At 35.2% G+C, this 19,383-nt stretch overlaps 2 protein-coding genes across 2 annotated transcripts; one reads left to right on the top strand and one right to left on the bottom strand.

Annotated features, from left to right (window-relative positions):
• Positions 1-174: 174 nt before the first annotated feature.
• LOC110107011 (probable methyltransferase PMT13) lies at positions 175-13,184 on the top strand. The gene is made up of 7 exons (XM_020837141.2): positions 175-781; positions 4,585-4,788; positions 4,895-5,105; positions 5,216-5,474; positions 5,650-6,018; positions 12,145-12,240; positions 12,860-13,184. Exons 1-7 carry the CDS (start codon positions 326-328, stop codon positions 13,062-13,064), a joined length of 1,800 nt encoding a protein of 599 aa, XP_020692800.1. The 5' UTR covers positions 175-325; the 3' UTR covers positions 13,065-13,184.
• Positions 13,185-16,229: 3,045 nt separating this feature from the next.
• LOC110107013 (RHOMBOID-like protein 2) lies at positions 16,230-18,637 on the bottom strand. The gene is made up of 5 exons (XM_020837142.2): positions 18,378-18,637; positions 17,950-18,113; positions 17,005-17,168; positions 16,541-16,788; positions 16,230-16,341 (listed from the first exon to the last, which is right to left on the bottom strand). The coding sequence occupies exons 1-5, from the start codon at positions 18,617-18,619 to the stop codon at positions 16,230-16,232; spliced, it is 930 nt and encodes a 309-aa protein (XP_020692801.2). The 5' UTR covers positions 18,620-18,637.
• Positions 18,638-19,383: the final 746 nt, after the last annotated feature.

Raw genomic sequence — 19,383 nt, 5'->3', positions numbered from 1 at the left:
GTAGAAATGAATTAGAAGAATGATATATTTGATATTAAAGTTTTATATGAGTAGTAGAATTGTAATATTAAAATTTTAAATGTTAGATATATAAATAGGATATTATTGTAATATTTCTATGATGACCTTTGAAAATATTGCTGATGAAATAACTACAGGTGTACTAATAGCTTCCTATGTAAATCAGGAGAAATCAGCCACTTCCTGGCGCCAAGATCGGTCACAGCATCTCCCGATTCGAATGTTCTCCCTGTAACCCTAGAAGAAACATAAGAAGCGGGAATATTTCTACCTCAAATGCACCGGATCTGATTCCGCCGGCGTTATGCGTCACGCGAACCATTCGCCACCTAGGAGGGGCGGCAATGGAACAACTGGCGGCGCTTCGTTCATCCGCCGCTGTGCTCTTATCGACCTTGTCGCCGCCTCCTTCTTCTCTGCCTTACTCCTATTCTTACTTCTCACATTTACTCCGCTCGGCGACCCGCTCGCGGCTTCCGGCCGACGATACCTTGGGCGCCAATCCGCATCCTTTGCTCGTCAGAGGGAGAAAGTGATCGCGGCCATTGAACTTGGTGAGGAGGTGGTGATCGAGTCGTGTCCGGCGGAGGAAGTGGACAAGATGCCGTGCGAGGATCCGAGGAGAAATAGTCTGTTTGATCGTTACATGAATTTCTACCGTGAGCGCCACTGTCCTGCGCCGGGGGAGGCGTTGCTCTGCCTTGTTCCTCCACCGAAAGGTTATCGTGTTCGGATTCCATGGCCTGAGAGCCTACACAAGGTGTGGTCAGTTTCTTTCACTTTCGCCGCGACCATCTTTTTCGCCTTGCCCGCCCTATGTTTGATTTATTTAGAAGTCCTCCATGGTACCTTATTCGTGTTTCATTGGATTTCATATCAAATTAAGGTCACATAAACAACCAAATAGTGGTCCACATGCCTCTTCAATACTCCAAAAACAATCAAAGCTTCGACAAGCCCGGCACATGGAGTGGATGATTTATCTGCAACAATTCAATCTCTTTATCAAATACAAGAAAATTGTCCAAAACAAAATAGCGAAAATGCTTTCCCGGTTATTTGACCTGCTTTCATCCACCATGATGATACAATTGGCCTTGCGTGAGGAATATGTTGGATTATACAAGAATGACGAGACTCTTAAAAATGTCTCTGAAGAAGCATAGAGTGGACTTTATGCTCAAGAAGACGTTGATTTCTTGAAGCGGATAAGAGAGACACATATAAATTACGTGCACATACACTTTGGCATTTCAAAAAGTCTTCTAACTGGCAGCGCTAAGTGTATTACATACGGACAATGAAGTGGTTAGATTCATTAGTGGATGTGTTTTTTTCTGCAATTTTAAACTCTCCAATTGGAATTAGGGACTCTCCATCCTTATATCAATTCTAACTTGATCTTGGGATAGCACCTCAACAAATTTTCTTGTAGGTTTATGATGTGCCTCAGAAGTAAAACCAGCAACCAAACAAACAGAAAGCTTCAGGAATACCAACACGATGGTTGATTTTTTATTAATACTTCAATCATAAAAATAAGATATAGATGATCTAAGAGGTAGATCGGCTCTCTCAAACAACTTAAACGTACTAGGAAGCCTCTAAGAAAAGAACTTCAACAGAAAAAAAAAGTCTCAAAATATGCATAACCCTAACCCTAGGGCAAATCAACTATTTAAAGCATACAATAATAAGAAAATACCAAAACATACATCCCCTAATTTCCTCCCAAATAAGCCCCAAATTTCTCTTAATTTCCTCCCAAATCAGCCTCAAATATGATCTATTTCCTTGCTTATTTCCTTCCATTTGAATTCAATTTGGAGTTATTTCCTAATTAATCCCCTCCTAGTCACCCCCTCCCCCTTGCATTAATTCCATGGGCCTCACCCCAACGGGGTTGATTGTAGCTAGGGCGGATCAGGCTTTCGACTGGAGTAAACAAGGGTTGGTCCCTCATGCTGGATTGGCTAGACTGATCTCTCATTATCCAATTTGCATTCTATTGCACATAACTGACTTCACCATTCAGGCTCCATTTGAAATAAGCTTTGGATACTTTCCTCAAATCTTGTTTTGACATGGAGCTTGTTATTGATTTAATGTTTCACTGGTCTAACAAAAGTCCAATGTTTCCTTGAGAGAATCTGAATGGCACATGAGGAAGCAGAGCATCAACTTCATACATCACAACAAAACTACAAAAGATGGCATGATTATCATTTGGTTGGCAGATTGTATGAAGAAGGAATCTTGTTCAGCTCCATGTAAGCAAAAAACATCTTAAGTTCTAGGGGCGCAAACTTAAACCAATACATTATGATCCATTCGACATTATGAAAAAGATTCATTCATATCAATTGTACCTTTCATCTTATAGGGCGTTCTACTTCATGGTGATTGTGCAGAATCTCAAACCATTTAAGCCCTCTTTGTTTGGTGATGAATCAAAATAAGTCTTGCCACAACCTCATGACCTGAGAGTTTAGACAAGAAACCATTGGAGGAAGATATGGCTTCAGAGAAAAGAAGATTACGACTACTTGTGAAGGCATCACGACATTATATCGTAATAGTTTGAAGGGCAAATATGCTTCTACCTCCAAATGGTACAACCAAGATGGTAGGATTGTAATTTCTACTTATCTCTTCATCTATTAGATTTGTAGGAATGAGTATGCTTCTTACAAGAGGTTATGCGATCCTTGGATCTACAATAAGATAGTTTTGATTTGTATTTTGTCATATGTAAGCAAGCATTGACTTCGGCATTTCACACTCTCTCCTTCATTAAGAGTTATATTCATGCATGTTTTTTCAGAGGAGATGCACTCTCTTTCACTTCTCATTAATGTATTCAAACATCTTCCATGAAGGCTACACATCATCTACTTGTAACCATCCCCCTCTACTTGTAATTGATGGTCTCTCCATTCTTATTTAAGGAAAACCTTAATAGAGGCCTTAGGCATGGTTATAGCTTATAATCTTCTTTCAAATGAAAAAGAAAGTTGTCTTGAGACACAAATATCTTCTCTTTTGTTAAGTGTGGTTATTATGAATTCTCTTCTGCCAATTGATCCTTCATGTTTTCTTTTTTCTCTGTTGATCAAAAACATCAAGCTTCCTTTATTGTATGTCAACATGTTTGTCAATGTTGTTACAATCTTTTGTTTACTCTTCAACCCTTTTCTGACATGAATCCTTTGTTAGCATCTTCTCATTCCATGTAGAAATTATCTTGGAAGAAGAAAAGAACAAGATAAACCAACAAGTAGAAAAAGGTTAAAGGGGTTGGCTTGGCTAGATTTAAATTGAATCCTATCAATTGAGGTTGGGAGCTGGTTGAGAGCTTCAAGTGGTGAAACAAAAGTAAACAAAATGCCCAAGGGAAGATCAATGGCTTGTCTTTGACATAAGGAAAAACAAAATCTCTTTGAGTCCTTAATTGACTTATAGACTCCATATGAGGATCTCCACATACAATCCTAATATCTGATCTCAGTGCAAGTAATAAAGAGTGAAAAATGGAGGAATAGTAAGGAAGGGAGAGGTATTTTCTTATTGTAAGGAGAAACAATGGACGGGGTGTTATGATTGTGAAGAGATAGGGAGAGGACAAAGGGGGTGAATAAGTGATGTGAAGCTTGGGGGAAGAAATGGTGTTGAGGTAGAAGAGTTTGGTGTCCTAATAATGGATTGGGTTTGGGATTAAACCTATAAGATGAAAAACAGCTTGAGAAGATTCTGCAATTATTGTTCAACTAAAAACAAGTAAACTTTAAAAATATATTATATCTATCAGAATTTTTGTTGGATTATATTCTATCTAATAACAAATATTGGTCAAGTCATTTTTAGTTGACTTGAGTGCAAAATAAAATTTGCAATATAATGTAAAAAAAAGGATTGACATGACCTTAGTCTTAGGTTGGTCAATCCAAATTCCAACTTCTTTTGGCCTCTTCGATGATTGAGAATTATTTTTCTAGAACTTCAAAAGCTAAGAACAGTTCGACATTTGACCTTTAAGAAGTCTATTATCATTCATGCTATTCAACTGGAGAAAGAAAATTGAATGAATTCCGTCCAGTATGATGGGGCTGTGCTTCATGGAAGTATTTTAAATTTCTTGTAGCAAATTTGTTTTCATATCAAGTTCTACTCTTTGTTTGGTTTATGGATGATCTGATATTGAGATAATCAACATAGGCTCAAATAGATTTGTTTTGTTTTAGGGTGGCCTAGTAGAGACTGGTATGACACATCAATTTTGATTCGAGCAAAAAAAATAGTTCAATTTAAATCAAATTTTTTGATCTTTTAAGACATTGATAATCCAACATGCATGAATTCACCTAATATTGTCCTGTTCACATCCATCCTATTTCTATTTATAGTCTTAATGGAATATAAAAAAAAAAACATTAAATGAAGGAACCACTATCGGATTGAACGGAATAAGCTGCAACAAACCATCAAAGATTATTATATTGCTTTTATATATTTGATTCACGCTGTCTTCATTTATTTACTTGAACGTTTTCCTACTCTTTGCAGATATGGCACAACAACATGCCATACAATAAAATTTCCGAGCGAAAGGGTCATCAGGGTTGGATGACAGAAGAAGGCCCGTACTTCATTTTCCCAGGTGGAGGCACAATGTTTCCTGATGGAGCTGAGCAGTACATTGAGAAGCTAGGACAATATATTCCAATTAAGAAGGGTATTTTGAGGACAGCATTGGATATGGGATGTGGGGTAAAGTGTATCACTCTTTACTTCAGGCCCCACTTCACCGGTTTCTTTATTTAGATCTTGTTTCCGGCATCTGCATTCTTGGTGCTTACTCTGTATTCCAATGCAGGTAGCCAGTTTTGGAGGCTTTTTGCTAAAAGAAAACCTCTTGACATTATCATTTGCTCCAAGGGATTCTCACAAATCTCAGATACAGTTTGCTCTTGAAAGAGGAATACCTGCCTTCGTTGCTATGCTGGGTACACGGCGGCTTCCATTCCCGGCTTATGCTTTTGATCTGATTCACTGTTCACGGTGCTTAATTCCTTTCACTGCCTACAGTACGTTTTTTTTTTTTTTTTTTTCCGCCATATTTTTTAACTTGCCTCATCCTCCATTGTCAGATACCCGTTTCATCAAATTTTTATTTCAATTGTTTCTATTCTTGCAGATGGATCTTACATAGTTGAAGTGGATAGATTACTTCGACCTGGGGGATATCTAGTTATATCCGGCCCACCAGTAAAATGGGCCAAACAAGAATCTGAATGGGATCATCTACAGGCAGCAGCACTTGCCTTGTGTTATAAACTTCTTGTGGTGGATGGCAACACTGCCATCTGGAAGAAGCCCTCCATACCTTCTTGTCTTCAGGAGAACAAACTTGGAATTGGATACTGCAGGGACTCTAATGATCCAAGTGAGGCATGGTAATATCTTTGTGCTTTTCTTTCCCATGCTACTCATTGATATTCATGTTTACAAAATAGTACGGTTGAGTTCTGACTTCTGACTTTTCAATATTCTAGATCAGTAGATAAATCCATTTATATATATGTATATATCCAGTTTAAATGCACTCCTACTGTCCTTTTTTTTTTGCAGGTATTTCAAATTAAATGCCTGTGTGAATAAGAACCTGGCTAAGGGAGAATTTGCTGTTGGAGCAATACCAAAGTGGCCAGATAGACTACTAAAACCCTCTCCAAGGCTCTCGCTTACTGAACGGGGTGATTCTTTTGAAGCTGACACAGAGCTTTGGGCTAGACGAGTTGAATACTACAAGAAATCTCTTGGCATCAAGCTGGAAAGTCCATCAGTACGCAATGTTATGGACATGAATGCAAATCTGGGAGGGTTTTCTGCTGCATTGTCTCATAACGATGTCTGGGTTATGAATGTTGTTCCTGTCTTCTTTCAATTAACACTCGATGTGATTTATGACAGAGGTCTTATTGGAGTTTATCATGATTGGTATGTTTCATTGTATGACTGCTACTCTTGTTTCTTAAACTCATGCTGCCTTTTTTATTTCTTAATTTGGGAAAGTATTTTGAGATAAATCTAACCTTTTAAGTATCTAGAAAGGTAGGGAAAAAGTGCTCATTTAACTAGTTAGTATTAGCCTATTAATCGTAGTTGGAAGTAGAGTATTATCTATTAAGATTGACCAGCTTTAAAGAGGATGGATGATACATATCACCTGTAACATGTTGTATTCTCAATGAAAGCATTCCTTTTTTATTTGCCTTTCCAATGGATTTCACCTTGAACTGTCTAGTTGCTTGAATCAAGGAATGAAAATCCCTTTAATCTCTCTTTATTTGGTGTAACTAGTCATGACATAAAGTTGAGCCTAGTTAGTTTAGTTGATGATGTGCAGCCCTAATGTAAGCGAACCATGTGTAGTAAAATTGACCTATATGGTGTGTAATAGCCCAAACTCTTAACTATCGAGATATTGTTTGCTTTGGTCTAAGAGCCTCACGGTTTGGTCATGTTGGTATAACTTCCTAGGGGGTCATCTATCTTAGGATTTCTCTAGGATGAGCATGCTTAACTATGGAGTTTCTCAATAAAATTCCACCATTACACCAAATGGCACCTCGATGTTTAAGAGTTTAATTTCTTTTTACTTAAGGGATATCACAATCTCTCCCACTTAAGGAATGACGTACTCGTCAGTATTTTTATCCAAGAATCATCCATCAGGTATATAATAATCTAGAGGTGGCCCCTACAAGTTCAAGTGGTGACTCCTGCCATATAGCAATTTGTCCCATATAGGGTTCAAAAGGTGGCTCCTATGACGTTAACGCTTTGTCTTGTGTGACACTTGGTTCCCATCTATTTGCTGATGTATTGCTCTGATACAATTTTTAACAATCCAAACTCTTAACTATCAAGACATTTTCTGTTTTGTCCTATGAACCTCACAGTTTTGTCCTGTTGGTGTTACTTTCCAGAGGTCAGCCATCTCAGGATATCTCTAGGATGAGCACGATTAACTGCAAAGTTTCTTAATGAAATTCCAACAATTATATGAAAAGGCACATTAATGTTTAATTTTTTTTATTTTATTTTTACTTACATGGTGTAGCTAACTTATGGCTATCTGTCTTATTGATGCTTATGTGGATGACTTATGGTGATCTAGTTTATCATGTTTATGTTGTTGACTAAATGTAACTAGCCCAACTGCAGTAGTAAACTTTGATATAGCTTTGATGCTCGTGAAGATGCTTTTAGAAGCCCCTTGAGCTACCGTAACTCTTGACCAACATTTGGTTAAATTGTTTTTTCTAATTCTACCTGATGAAATCCGATAACCATCTTCCCTGCCTACCCCAACAAAATTTGATGTGTTTGCTTTTTTAAAAGGATGGAAATGTAAGGTAAAGATTGAGTTTGATGTGAAATTCAAGTGCCAAAGAACAGATAAGAAGGGAAATTCTATGATAAAGGGTAGTTCAATGAATTTTGCATAGTTTTCAATATACATATGGAGAGGACTAGTATAAGATCATCCTAACTGGATGGAATTGTTGAGTGCATGAACAATAAATTTGAATGAAAAAATTAGGAGCATGAGATTGCATACTATATTGGCTTAGGCTTTCTAAGTTAAAGCTATGTGTATGATGAATGAATTCTCTCAAATTCTCTTGAGTTATAAATTATTTGAAAACCGGAACATGCTTGTGGTTGAGCTTTGAAGATCTCAACGGTTGCTTAGAGCTATATACAAATACTCTTTTACCTTGTATTACTTATTGCGAATAGATGTTGGTGAACCTAAAGGTGCAATGCAGGATGAATACTGAATCAAGTGGGAGTTAGCAAAAGACGAGCACATTGAAGGATAAATAGCATTTCAGGATCAGTGAGCATAGTAGCAAAACAAGGGTTTGTTAAAAAGACCTGACAAGTTTACCACTAATAGGATTGGTACTGGAAAGCTTCAATCAATCTCCATGACTAAATGAGAGGGAGTGCTGCATTGAGATGACTCTCTTAAGATAATACATCATAAATTTAGTCTCTAAGCTTGGAGATTATTAGGTGTGGAGCATGATTTCTGTTAATTGCATTGATATAAAAATCTTGGATTATATTTTATTTTAATTTTTTAATATTGGTGGCTATCATACTCATGATCTTATTCACCACCAATCCGGTTAATTGCATTAATAGTACGATGGTGGTCGACAATGAGGTATTGACAATCAATGTCTAGCTCTTAGAAGGTCATGCTTTGAGTTTTGTTCTATGAAGGGTGAGGGTTCCTTATTTTGTGCAAGTAATAATAAATAAATAATAATGTAACTTTTATATATATGATCTTAAGTGGGGCTTTATTTGGATTCTTTTTGTTGTGTTGATTTTGAGAGCTTTTGGCTTTAATTTTTTCGGAGAGGATGAGCAGAGAGGAGAGGAGAGGGAGATCTGTGCCACTGATTGTTCGCCGCTCCCTTGAAACCGATAATGTGGATAAGTTAGTGGTGCCAATCCCCAGAATTCACCAGCTACGGGGAAAGAATATTAAATCCTCCAGCTCATCTCTAGAGTAATTGAAAGTAGTGCGAGAGTTGGCACTTGATTGTTAGACAACCTTAAGATTGAGAGGGGATTGTTGTGCCACTTTGGAGGCCCCATATGGTCGGAGGAGGCTATAGTGGTAGTGTTGTAGCACCAGGAGCATCAAAAGCACAAAAATGATAGAAATGGTTCAACCATCATGGCTCTATGCAGGAAAGTTGCAACTGAAGAGAGTGGACTCATCACCAAGAGCAAGTTGAAGACCCTAAACTAAGGGATTTCCTTTATTATTCTACTTAATTATTATGAAGATATTGTGTGTGTGAAAACTTTATTTAGTGTTATGATTGTAATTGTGTGAGGCTTGGGTGTTTGTGTTGTGGATTTTATGTGTTAAAGGATTAGATGAAGGCACTTAATTAATTTTATTAACTGGCTAAGTCATTGAGTGAAGTGCCTGGTCGAGCAAATAACTAGTCTTGAGTGAAATGGACGACCAAGCAAGGAGGATGGAGTAGTTATGGATGGTTACATGGCATGGTCCCCTCCCCTTTTCCCTCTTCTTTTCAAATTTCAATTACCTTTGTTTTAAGTTGTATTTAAACATTTTGTTCAGTGGAATGAAGTGATCAGAACATTTAGTGACTGAATTGGGGTGAATTCTTAGTGGTGTCTTGGCTTGGTGGTTAACTATAGGAGAGGGATTTGGCGGCTTCTCTCACCCAATCCTTTTGGGTTAGTTGATTGATTTTGTATCATTGTATTTTGCCGAAATTTTTTATGGTGTTCTTGTTTAGTCTTATCTCTACCATGTTTTAAAAATATTTCCCCAAAAAAATCCCATAAAAATTCCTACTCAAACCCACCAAAGTGGTCGACCAACTCTTGGTTGAATTCTATCATTGTGTTATTCCAGTTGTGATTTGGTAACTATAAACCCTTTTAAAAATTATGGAAAACTCCAGAACACATCTTAAAACATCCCATTACTATTCCATAGTCGTTTCCCTCATTTTTATTGCCTTAAATTTTGCCCATAAAAGCCTAAACCCTAACTAGAAGAGGTGTCAGATTGGGTTGGCGGGTCGGATTCGATTCGAAATGACCTGACATGAATCCAATCAATCCAAATTCAACTCATTTAATAAATGGGTCAAAAAGGAGGACCCAAACCCAACCCGCAACTCGTTTTATTTAAAAAATATTTTGATTATCTTATTAACTATAAATTTTAGGTTAATTGAAAAAATAAGAAGATTATATCAACAAATAAAAGAATTTGAGAAAAAAATAATAAACAGTTTTTTTTTTTTGGTCAAAATCGGGTTAGCGGGTCAACCTAAACTCGTCTCATTTATTAAACATTTCATCTCGTAGCTGAATTTTTGGGTTGGGTCTAGGTGGGGTTGGTGGGTCGGGTCATTTATTGACACCCTTGCCAACTAGTCGAATCAACTAATCTATGATTTTTTTGGACCCAATCATTTATAAAATCCCCCCAAAAAAAATTATGTCTCTGAAAATTATAAAAGTTCCATATCACAACTAGACCCTTCCCTCTAATTTTTGCAAGTGATTTGAGGGTTTTGGATTAGTATTAAGGGATTTCTAGATAATTGAACAATAGCCTAGGGCTATTTGAAATTTCTTGCTCAAATCCTAGGTTGACTCTTATTATACTCCCAAATTATAATCCACCACCAAATTTATTCCACCAAAATATTTCTCACCTACATAAGAGTCTAGGACTGCAAACGAACCAAGCCAAGTCAAGCATAAGATTGTTCATATTTATGCTCGTTTATTAATAGCTTGCTCAAGCTTGGTTTGAGTTCGATTCGAGCTTTTTCATTTGTGTTCAAGCTATGTTCGTTTAAAATGTTATATGTTCAAGTTTGGTTCATGCTCAATTCATATTTGCTTTGTTTTGTGTTTATCGAGCTTTAACCGAGATACTCATTTAAATTAACGAACGAGCCTTATAGAGCAATTAACTAACATGTCTTACCAAATTATTAACAAACGAATCTTATCGAGATGTTCATTAGCTTAACAAATGAGCCTTCTCAAGACTACTAATAAATACTTATATTGAACCCGTAAACGAACATATCTATCAAGCTTTATCGAACCCATAAATGAGCAAGCTTATCGAGCAATCGAGCATTCTCCAACTCATAAATGAGTAGCTTGTCAAGCTCATAAATTATACTTTTAATGATTTTATTAATTAACACTGAAATCAAACATGAACAATTATATCTTGATCATGAACAAACTCAATCTAATGATCAATGAAAGAATATCTTAAATCATATGATATTTTCTAGTGATCTAGAACTCAATGTATATACTTAAAGAGCTAGCTAATCATATGAAATTTTAAAAATAATGATTAATCTTAATCCCCAACCATCATATCTCAAATTTCATTAAAATTTTAAAGTTTGGAAATTGATAAATATTTAATCAGGTATAAATTTATAATTATATAATGTTATAAAATAAAAAATAATAATTAAAGTACACAATAGCTTAATATCAATTAATATATATTTATAATTTAATTTAAATAATATATATTATAGTATTTAATTAATTTATAATTTATTAATCAATAATTATTATATTTTAAAATTGTAATAAATATAAAATATTTAGATTAGATTATTCATCATTTTTATAATGAGAATTAATAAATATTTATATAGATCATTAAGCGAATTTTCTCACGAGCTTGATATCGAATAAAAAATAAGCTTCTTAACGAGCTTCCTATCAAGCTGTGTATCAAGCATGTTTATGAGCTTCAAATGTTGTTATTCATGAACATAAATAAGTCAAACACATAATTGTTCAAGATTATTTATTTAATAATCGAGTATTTAAAAAAAAAAACATTCAAGCTTGTTTGATTACTTACTCAAACAATCACGATCAAGCTGTAATTGAGCCAAGCTATAATGATTATGAACGAACTATTTTGAAGTATTACAACCCAATTTAACCCTCATTAAGTGACCTCTCCTATATGCCACACCAATGGTTCCCATTACAGTAGCATCTGATCGCTAGGGTGCCATAGACGCGTGACCATCATTTGGTGCTTAGCGCGTATGAGCGTCCAGTGGCTTTTTTTCTTTTAGTCTGAGTCATCTGGTTGGTTTTATGAACTTTAATTATCTTTCTATGATCTCTTTTTGTTTTGTTATATATTTCTTTCCCGTTTCTTGCTTATGCACTAAATACTACAAATGTTTTATTATCTTTACTATAAGGATGTTTGCCGAAGAAGCTAAAAAAACATATTTTATTGAAATCCTTTTGTATTTCACTGAAGTAAATGATGGGTGGGTATTGGTTCTAACTCTCTTTATTTTATTCATTTTGTGATTTTTGCTTTTATTCTCTTCTTTTCCCTTTTGTTCCAGTACCAGAAATGTTTCAGTAGAGTTTTTAGTTACATTCTTGTCTCAATAATTGCGTTATTCTTATTATGACATGTTAAAACTTTCGCATTGATGTAATGAAAATGAAACTAAAATAAATTTTTTATCATAGGTGTGAGGCATTCTCAACATATCCCCGGACATATGACTTGTTGCATGTTTCTGGAATCAGCTCTTTAGTTGCTGATTCATCATCAAACTTGAACAGGTACCATTTACGTATGTTGTCTTTATTTCAATCAATTTTGGGTCCATTCCGGGCTGCTTCTTTGCTGCTTTAAATTTTCAGGCTTTTGCTGTATTTTTATTTTACTATAATTTTATTGTTATTTTTCATAATTTTTTGTTGCGAGAGGTATCTATTTACTAGTATAATTATAAGAAAGTTATATATGTATTAGAACGACAACAACATCAAACCTTTGTCCCACTGTGTGGGTCGGTTATATGAATCTTTTTTCTCCATTGTGTTCTGTTAAAAGTCAAATTTTCATTTAAATCTAATAAAGAAAGATCTTTTCAAATATTTTCTAACCAAGTTTTTTTAGGCCTACATCTACCTTTCTTAATATAAGTCAAATCTAATGTCTCTACTATCCTAACCGGGACGTCGGAAGGCCGTTGTTTTATATGACCAAACCATCTATGGCGACTCTCTCTAATTTATCTTCTACTTGAGCTACTCCAACCTTTTCACGCAATAGCTATTAAAAAAATTGCGTTTTTCATAACCTTCTATGTAACTATTGTTACTGATGACTGCAGACCCTCAGTCACTTATTTTTATCCAAAGCTTTTATGACTTTTTTTTTCCATTTTGGATTAAGGTGTCATCTTGTTGATTTGATGGTGGAGATGGATCGAATCTTACGACCAAAAGGAACGGCTGTGATTCGGGACTCCATGGAAGTCATTGACAAGGTAGCTCAAATTGCCCGGGCAATAAAATGGACTACTGATTTGCACCAAGTCGAGCCAGAATCGCCAGGTGATGAAAGGATTCTTGTAATAACAAAAAATTTTGTAAGTTGACTACGATTCATAAGCTGATAGATTACTAAATTCTCCATACCATTGTATCTAAAATTTTTTGCATTCTTGTTCTCTTAGAATGTGAGAATAGAAACTTCAGTTGATCACAAGCTTCTTTTCTGCTCTCTGCCTTATTTTTTGCTTCGTTTGCGACGGTTTTCTTTCCGCTTCATAAAGCAGCTGATGCAGGACTGTATGCGAAACAAGAAATTTGCACAAAATAGTTAAACAACAATTTTGGATTTTCGTTATTAGCAACTAAAACAACAAAATAAAATTAATAATCGTCACTTCCGTTTAGGCTAAGTCACGCAAGAGACTAAGTGAAATCAAAGCATTTAGGAAAATCAAAGTGATGCATGCGAAGTAGTTTCCAACATAACCTTGATCCAACATAACCTTGGTCAAACTCCGGATCAGTCATACATCATAAGCATGTTAAGGAGAGAACACGAGAGAGGAGGGAGATGGCGGTGAGGAGGGAGGCCGGCAGCTTAAGATGGTGGGGAGGGGCTAGGGTTTGAAAGAGCTTGGGTTAAATGGAGGTGTAAGAGTTCTAATTATAAAGTCTGAAAATAATTTCAGATTTTGAGTAAAAGTGGAGGGAATTAATTTGAATTTGGATTTCAAATTAATTACACTTAATGGCCTTGATTGAGCATTAATGGAGAGGGACCCAAGCAAGGGGGGGGTCGGCGGCATGGAGAGAGAGGGGGAGAGGGTTTTGTGGTGGAATTTAAATCCACTTAGACCTCTTTCATTTAGGAGAAGAAAAATTCCATCCAATTTAAATTTGAAATTAATCATGAATGAGATTCAATACCTTTCTAAAATAGCTCTCTAATTTAGGAAACTATTTGAAATTCAAAATTTGAATATCAAATGATTAAAATAATTTCCCAAATTATTTAAACTATTTAGGTAAGCATTAAGGAGGCATTAACTCCTCATTCATGAAGGCAAACAAGGGTGGCCGGCGGTGGGTTTGGCTTGGGCAGGGCGGGTGGTGGAGCTAAGGAAGAAAAGGGGTCGAGTTGGTGGTTAGGTTGACGGTGGGCTTGAGGAGATGGGGTTATGGGGTGAGATCGGAGGTGGAGATGGCCGGTGGTGGAAGTAAGGAGAAGGGAGGGGAAAGAGAGGAGAACCAAGAGCCACCGGTGGTGACTGTTGGGCAAAGGTAAAATTCACCAAGCTATTTAAAGCCTTCATCATGCCCATTAAAAGGTAAAATTCACCAAGCTCTCCTAGGCTCCACCAAGCTCTCAAACTCTGTCTCAAGCTCTCACATAAGCTTCAAGAACACAAGTGCATGAAAAATTCTTCATAATCATTCATTAACCCCCAAAAGAACAAGATGAAGGCTTTAAATAGCCTCTACAATGACTTAAAACAAAAGGACTCAAATACCCTCAAGGGGCTGCATGACTCAATCCCTCAAGCAAGGGTAAAAAGGAAAAATTCTAAAATAAAAAAAAAAACATCAATAAGTAGACAATAATAAAATCAAAAATACATCAGATAAATCATGGTCGTTGATCTACGACCATGTCAACGGTAGACTTTCCAACTGATGTCCCATCATCAGCTTTCTAGTACAATTTTTTTTTTTAATTTTGTACTAAAAAGCTTGATTTAAGAAGCAGAAAAAAAAAATAGTCCCAAACGAAGTCTAGTTCGCTTCATTGTTGGTTTTGCTTGTGATTTTACCTTTTAATGGGCATGGAATTAATAGTGAGAATTTGGAAAAATAAAATGTGGTATTGTCAGAATTGGAGATTTGCAGATTGGTTATCAGAACCGTTTAAACTGACAAAAATGTTCTAATATTACATTGATAGTGATTTGTGCTCTGACAATTTATTTGTAGCTCCTTTTCGTGGATATTTGTCTTTGCCTATAGCAGGCTGGGCTATATGCCTATATTATCAAAGCATTTTTGTTTATTTGAGTCTGTGGGAGATGGTTCTGCCTTCATCTTTTACTGGAGTAGAACTGTAGAAGCTTTGCTTTCGGTCACTGTAGAGCCTTCTGGAACCTTTGCTAAACCATCTATTTACATTTGAAGCCACCTTGCTCAACTTGGAATTTTATGTTTTGTTTGTGATAGTTTTCTTATTGCTATCTAAAGCAGTTTTATAGCACAAATTTTTTTTTCTCAAAAAATTTTTTGTATTAAAAAATTACTTTATAAAGCAATGCGAAAGCTCTTCCAAATAAAATCTTAGTTCACCCACCTTTCTATATTTTGCTTGAGGGACTCCTAATCAAGACTATTCCCCTAAAGAACTCATTAACTCATCTAGAATACTCATTGATCAACTAAAAGTTCTCATCATGTTTGCTCCTATAATTGGAGCTAAGTTCCATCACAGCTCTATTGCTACACAAATAGCTACAATATGGAAAAAAAATTTCTAAAAAAAATCCAAAAAAAAAATTAAATCGTGTCATATTAAGAGCAAATTATCATTTAAATTTAATTAAAAAATATCATTTCTAATATTTTTTAGCCAAATTTTTTTTTTTTGTCTACATCTACCTTTCTTAACATAAGTCAAATTCAATACATCTAATCCTCTATATGAATTATTGAAAGGTTGACTTTTTATGTGTCCAAACCTTCTAAGTCCGCTCTCTCTACTTATGGGAGTTACTCCAACCTTTTGACCTATATATTCATTTCACATTCTATCTCTAATACGAAAGAAAGAAATTATTGATATATAATTTAAATTTCCATTAAAATAGCAAATAATATTTTAAAATTATAAGAAATTCAAAAAAAATTATAATATTATAGAAGTTCTCATAAAAGATTGATTTTACCCATTGATGTGACTAATCAAAATAGGCTAATATGTATATGGCATTATAAAAAAATTACAATATTATCTTCACATATAATCATAACATCAATTAAAAAATTCACTCATTTTCAATGATCAAATAAAAAATACTGAAGATAATTAATTATGCCATAAAATATATATTCCAGCATGAAATACATAATAACAACAAGAAAAATAATTATCTTAGAAGCAATTTTTTTTCCACATCAGTTTAACAATCAAATTGAATTAACAACCCCAAAAAGGATATATTAATCAGATCAAATGATGAACAAAAAATAACAATCCATAAACAATAGAAACCATAAGCAGAGCTTCAATTCCCACAGGACCATTTTGATGTAGGAACACAGTTCATATATCTACACCAGCGACACCCCTCACTTCCATTCACTCCTTTAAATAGCATCACCAAGCTAACTACAAACCTGCAAAAAATATTCAAATAAATAAATTTATTTTAATAATTTGTTTTAATCATCAATTTATAAGCTCTAAAAAATAATGAAGAATATCCTAATACAAATTATATCGAATTTATATTGCACTAATCTTAAAGTAAATTAAATGAATTTCAGCCTCATTCTAAAATAATTTATATAGTTGTTATAAGCTGATTATTCTCACCCAACAATAAGAAAAGTGATTCCTATAACCCAAAGCACAAGCTGATAAAGCTTATATTTTGATGTGGGTTGGCAATGAGGAAGACTCTGTCTCTCAGTCCAGCCAAACTGTGGCTTAATCAGAAGAACAAACCCCAGAAGAAAACCTGCTATAAATCCTCCAATGTGTGCAAAATTGTTGACAAGTGGTAATATTCCAATCACCAGATTTACTGCTACAATTAATAGTAGAGTTGAGATAGCTGCAGCCTGTGATGCAAAAGAAATCATGAGAAAATCAGATGAAATGTTTTACTTTTGTACAATATATTAATTGAAGGTTTAGTTAGTTAGACTTTGTTTGGGACGACTTTTTTATTGCTTTTTAAAGCAGTTTTTTAGTTAAAAAATTAAAATTTTTATACTAGAAAGTTGTTTTAAGAAGCAGTAAAAAAACCGTCACAAACGAAGCCTTAATGTATTTACTCTATTAGAATAGATGGACCAGTTTGTGATTAGTTCTGAAAGCATTGCTCCAAAAAGTCCAAAGAGAGCACCAGAGGATCCAACTGAGATGCCTTTTGTTATAAAAAGAGATGAAAGCACATTGCCACCAATTCCTGAGATGAGATAGATTGTGCCAATCCTCACTGCAAAATAACAGGAAGAAAATATAGTTAGGGTAGTAAGATTTATTTGGAAGATCAATTAATGTTGAGGTATTATAGATTTGAAGTACATTGAATGTAGTTTTAAGATATGAGGATATCAATACTTACATTATTTCTAGAGCTAAAGCTATTTGGTTAAATAGACAAGGGAGACAAACTACTGATGTGATAGAAAAAAATAAATGCAGGGTCGGAACTATGGAATGCCTAGAGGGGTCAATTGTCCCCCTTAAAAAAAATTAAAAAAACCTTCAAAAGAGAGATTATTAGCCTAAAAAAATTAAAAAATCTTTAAAAGAAGGATTATTAGGTAATTTACCCCTCCCTCATTTTATTTCTTTTCCCTAGCCAATCATTTTCAGTAAATCGCGAGCGACGTTTCGTTTGTTCGCTGATTCACTCCATTGCTCTCTGTCGTTGCGCGGTTTGAAGCTCGAAGGTCCAATATCTAATGTCGAAAGCCAAAAACCTTATTTTCTTCGTTTTTGATGGTTTTCTTACTGCTTTTTAAAATAAATTTTAAGTAATTTAAGAAACAATAAGAAAACACAGAGCCTTAGACAAGTATGATAGATTTTTATAACACACAAAATTTGAAGAAAAAAAACTGTGAACAAGCTGTCATTCAAATACACGAGCTTTATTTTTTTGGCTGTTTTCTCTACCATAGAAATAGTAAAAAATTATCCCAAATGAAGCTTGATACTGAAAAAAACTGAGTTTTTGGTATCCATGGAGGAGGAAGAAGAGGAGAGCTTACCAAATCCAAACTGTTGCTCGAGGCGGATGCCGATAAATATCAGGCTTAAGATGTCTAGAAGTAAATGAATAACGCCGGCATGCAACCAAATGGAAGCAAGCAGCCTCCACCATTGATGCTGATGCACTGTTTTTTCCCATTGAAGAGCTCCAAGTTTCTCCAGCCTGAAAACAGATAACAAAAATATTGTTTAATATACTCCATTTCAACTCCACATTTCTTCGGTAAAGATTATAGATATGTAACATTAATCCAGAAATTAATTGCAGAGATAGAAAGAGCGAGCGAGCGAGATCAGAGAGAGCAATCTCCTCTACCCTGTCTTCCCTTCATCTCCAATCACATGACTCATTCTTATACAAATCTTCATTTCTTACAGAAATAAAGATCAAACCAAAACAAAATATAAACTAAATCAAAATACATACGTGAACGATGAAGGTCCAAGAAGAGGGTTCTCCCTAATCGGCTGGAAAGAAAACCGCCTTAGAAATCCAGCAAAACAGCTTCTGCTTCCTCCATCGCCACCACCATGAACAGGACAATTGTTAACGAACATTACAACCATCAATACCACCACATTCGCTATCACAATCAAAGGCACAATCCAAGCCGTGCGTTCCCTCTCCTCCACGTCCGGCACATCGTAGAAGTACTGCGGCAACACCATCTCTTCCCCTCTCTTCCCTCCCGCTCTCTCGCCGGCGCCACCGCTCTCCGGATCCTCTCCGGCCATCTCCTCCTCCTCAGCTCTTCTTAGGTTTTTAGAGACTTATAAGTTAGGGGGAGAGTGCGGATCTTGCTTGGCTTTGACGCGGAGGGAGTTTGGTGGCATCGAGTGTAATTAATTGCAGGAATGATGACGGTTTATTAGGTTATTTAAAAAGAATTGACGCCGTTAAGGGCGGCGATTGCCATTTTCGTGATTGTGCGACGACCGACGGTTACCGTAACTTGCCGGCACGCGCAAGCAAAGTAACTGTTGGCAGTTATGCGCACGTGCGAAGGCACGATATTATATATAATTAATTTACGTACATGCCATAAGATTTTTACATATTTACAAATATAATATCTAAAATTATTTATTTACTTATAATAGTATTTACTATTTAGTGTCTAAATTATATTAAAGTACTTGCATAAAAATTATATTTTATTTTAGATAAATTTAATATTTTTTATAAATTAATAATAATATATAAGCAAATATGAAAATTAAAGTATTTGACATGTAAATAAATATAATTCATTAATATGAATGTAAGTCTCCTCATTTTAAATTTATTTTACATCGGACCGTCCGGAGTCGAATCAGAATGCGTCATATCACCCAGTACATAACAAAAAAGTGATGAGGCACGTTCTGATTCGCCTTCGGATAGTCCGGTGTCCGCACAGTATTTTACCATATGGAGACTATCCTATCAACTA

This window comes from Dendrobium catenatum, unplaced genomic scaffold, assembly GCF_001605985.2.
Source record: "Dendrobium catenatum unplaced genomic scaffold, ASM160598v2 fragScaff_scaffold_716, whole genome shotgun sequence".
In the NCBI taxonomy this organism is placed as follows: Eukaryota; Viridiplantae; Streptophyta; class Magnoliopsida; order Asparagales; family Orchidaceae; genus Dendrobium; species Dendrobium catenatum.
This window is presented reverse-complemented; position numbering and strand designations above follow the sequence as displayed.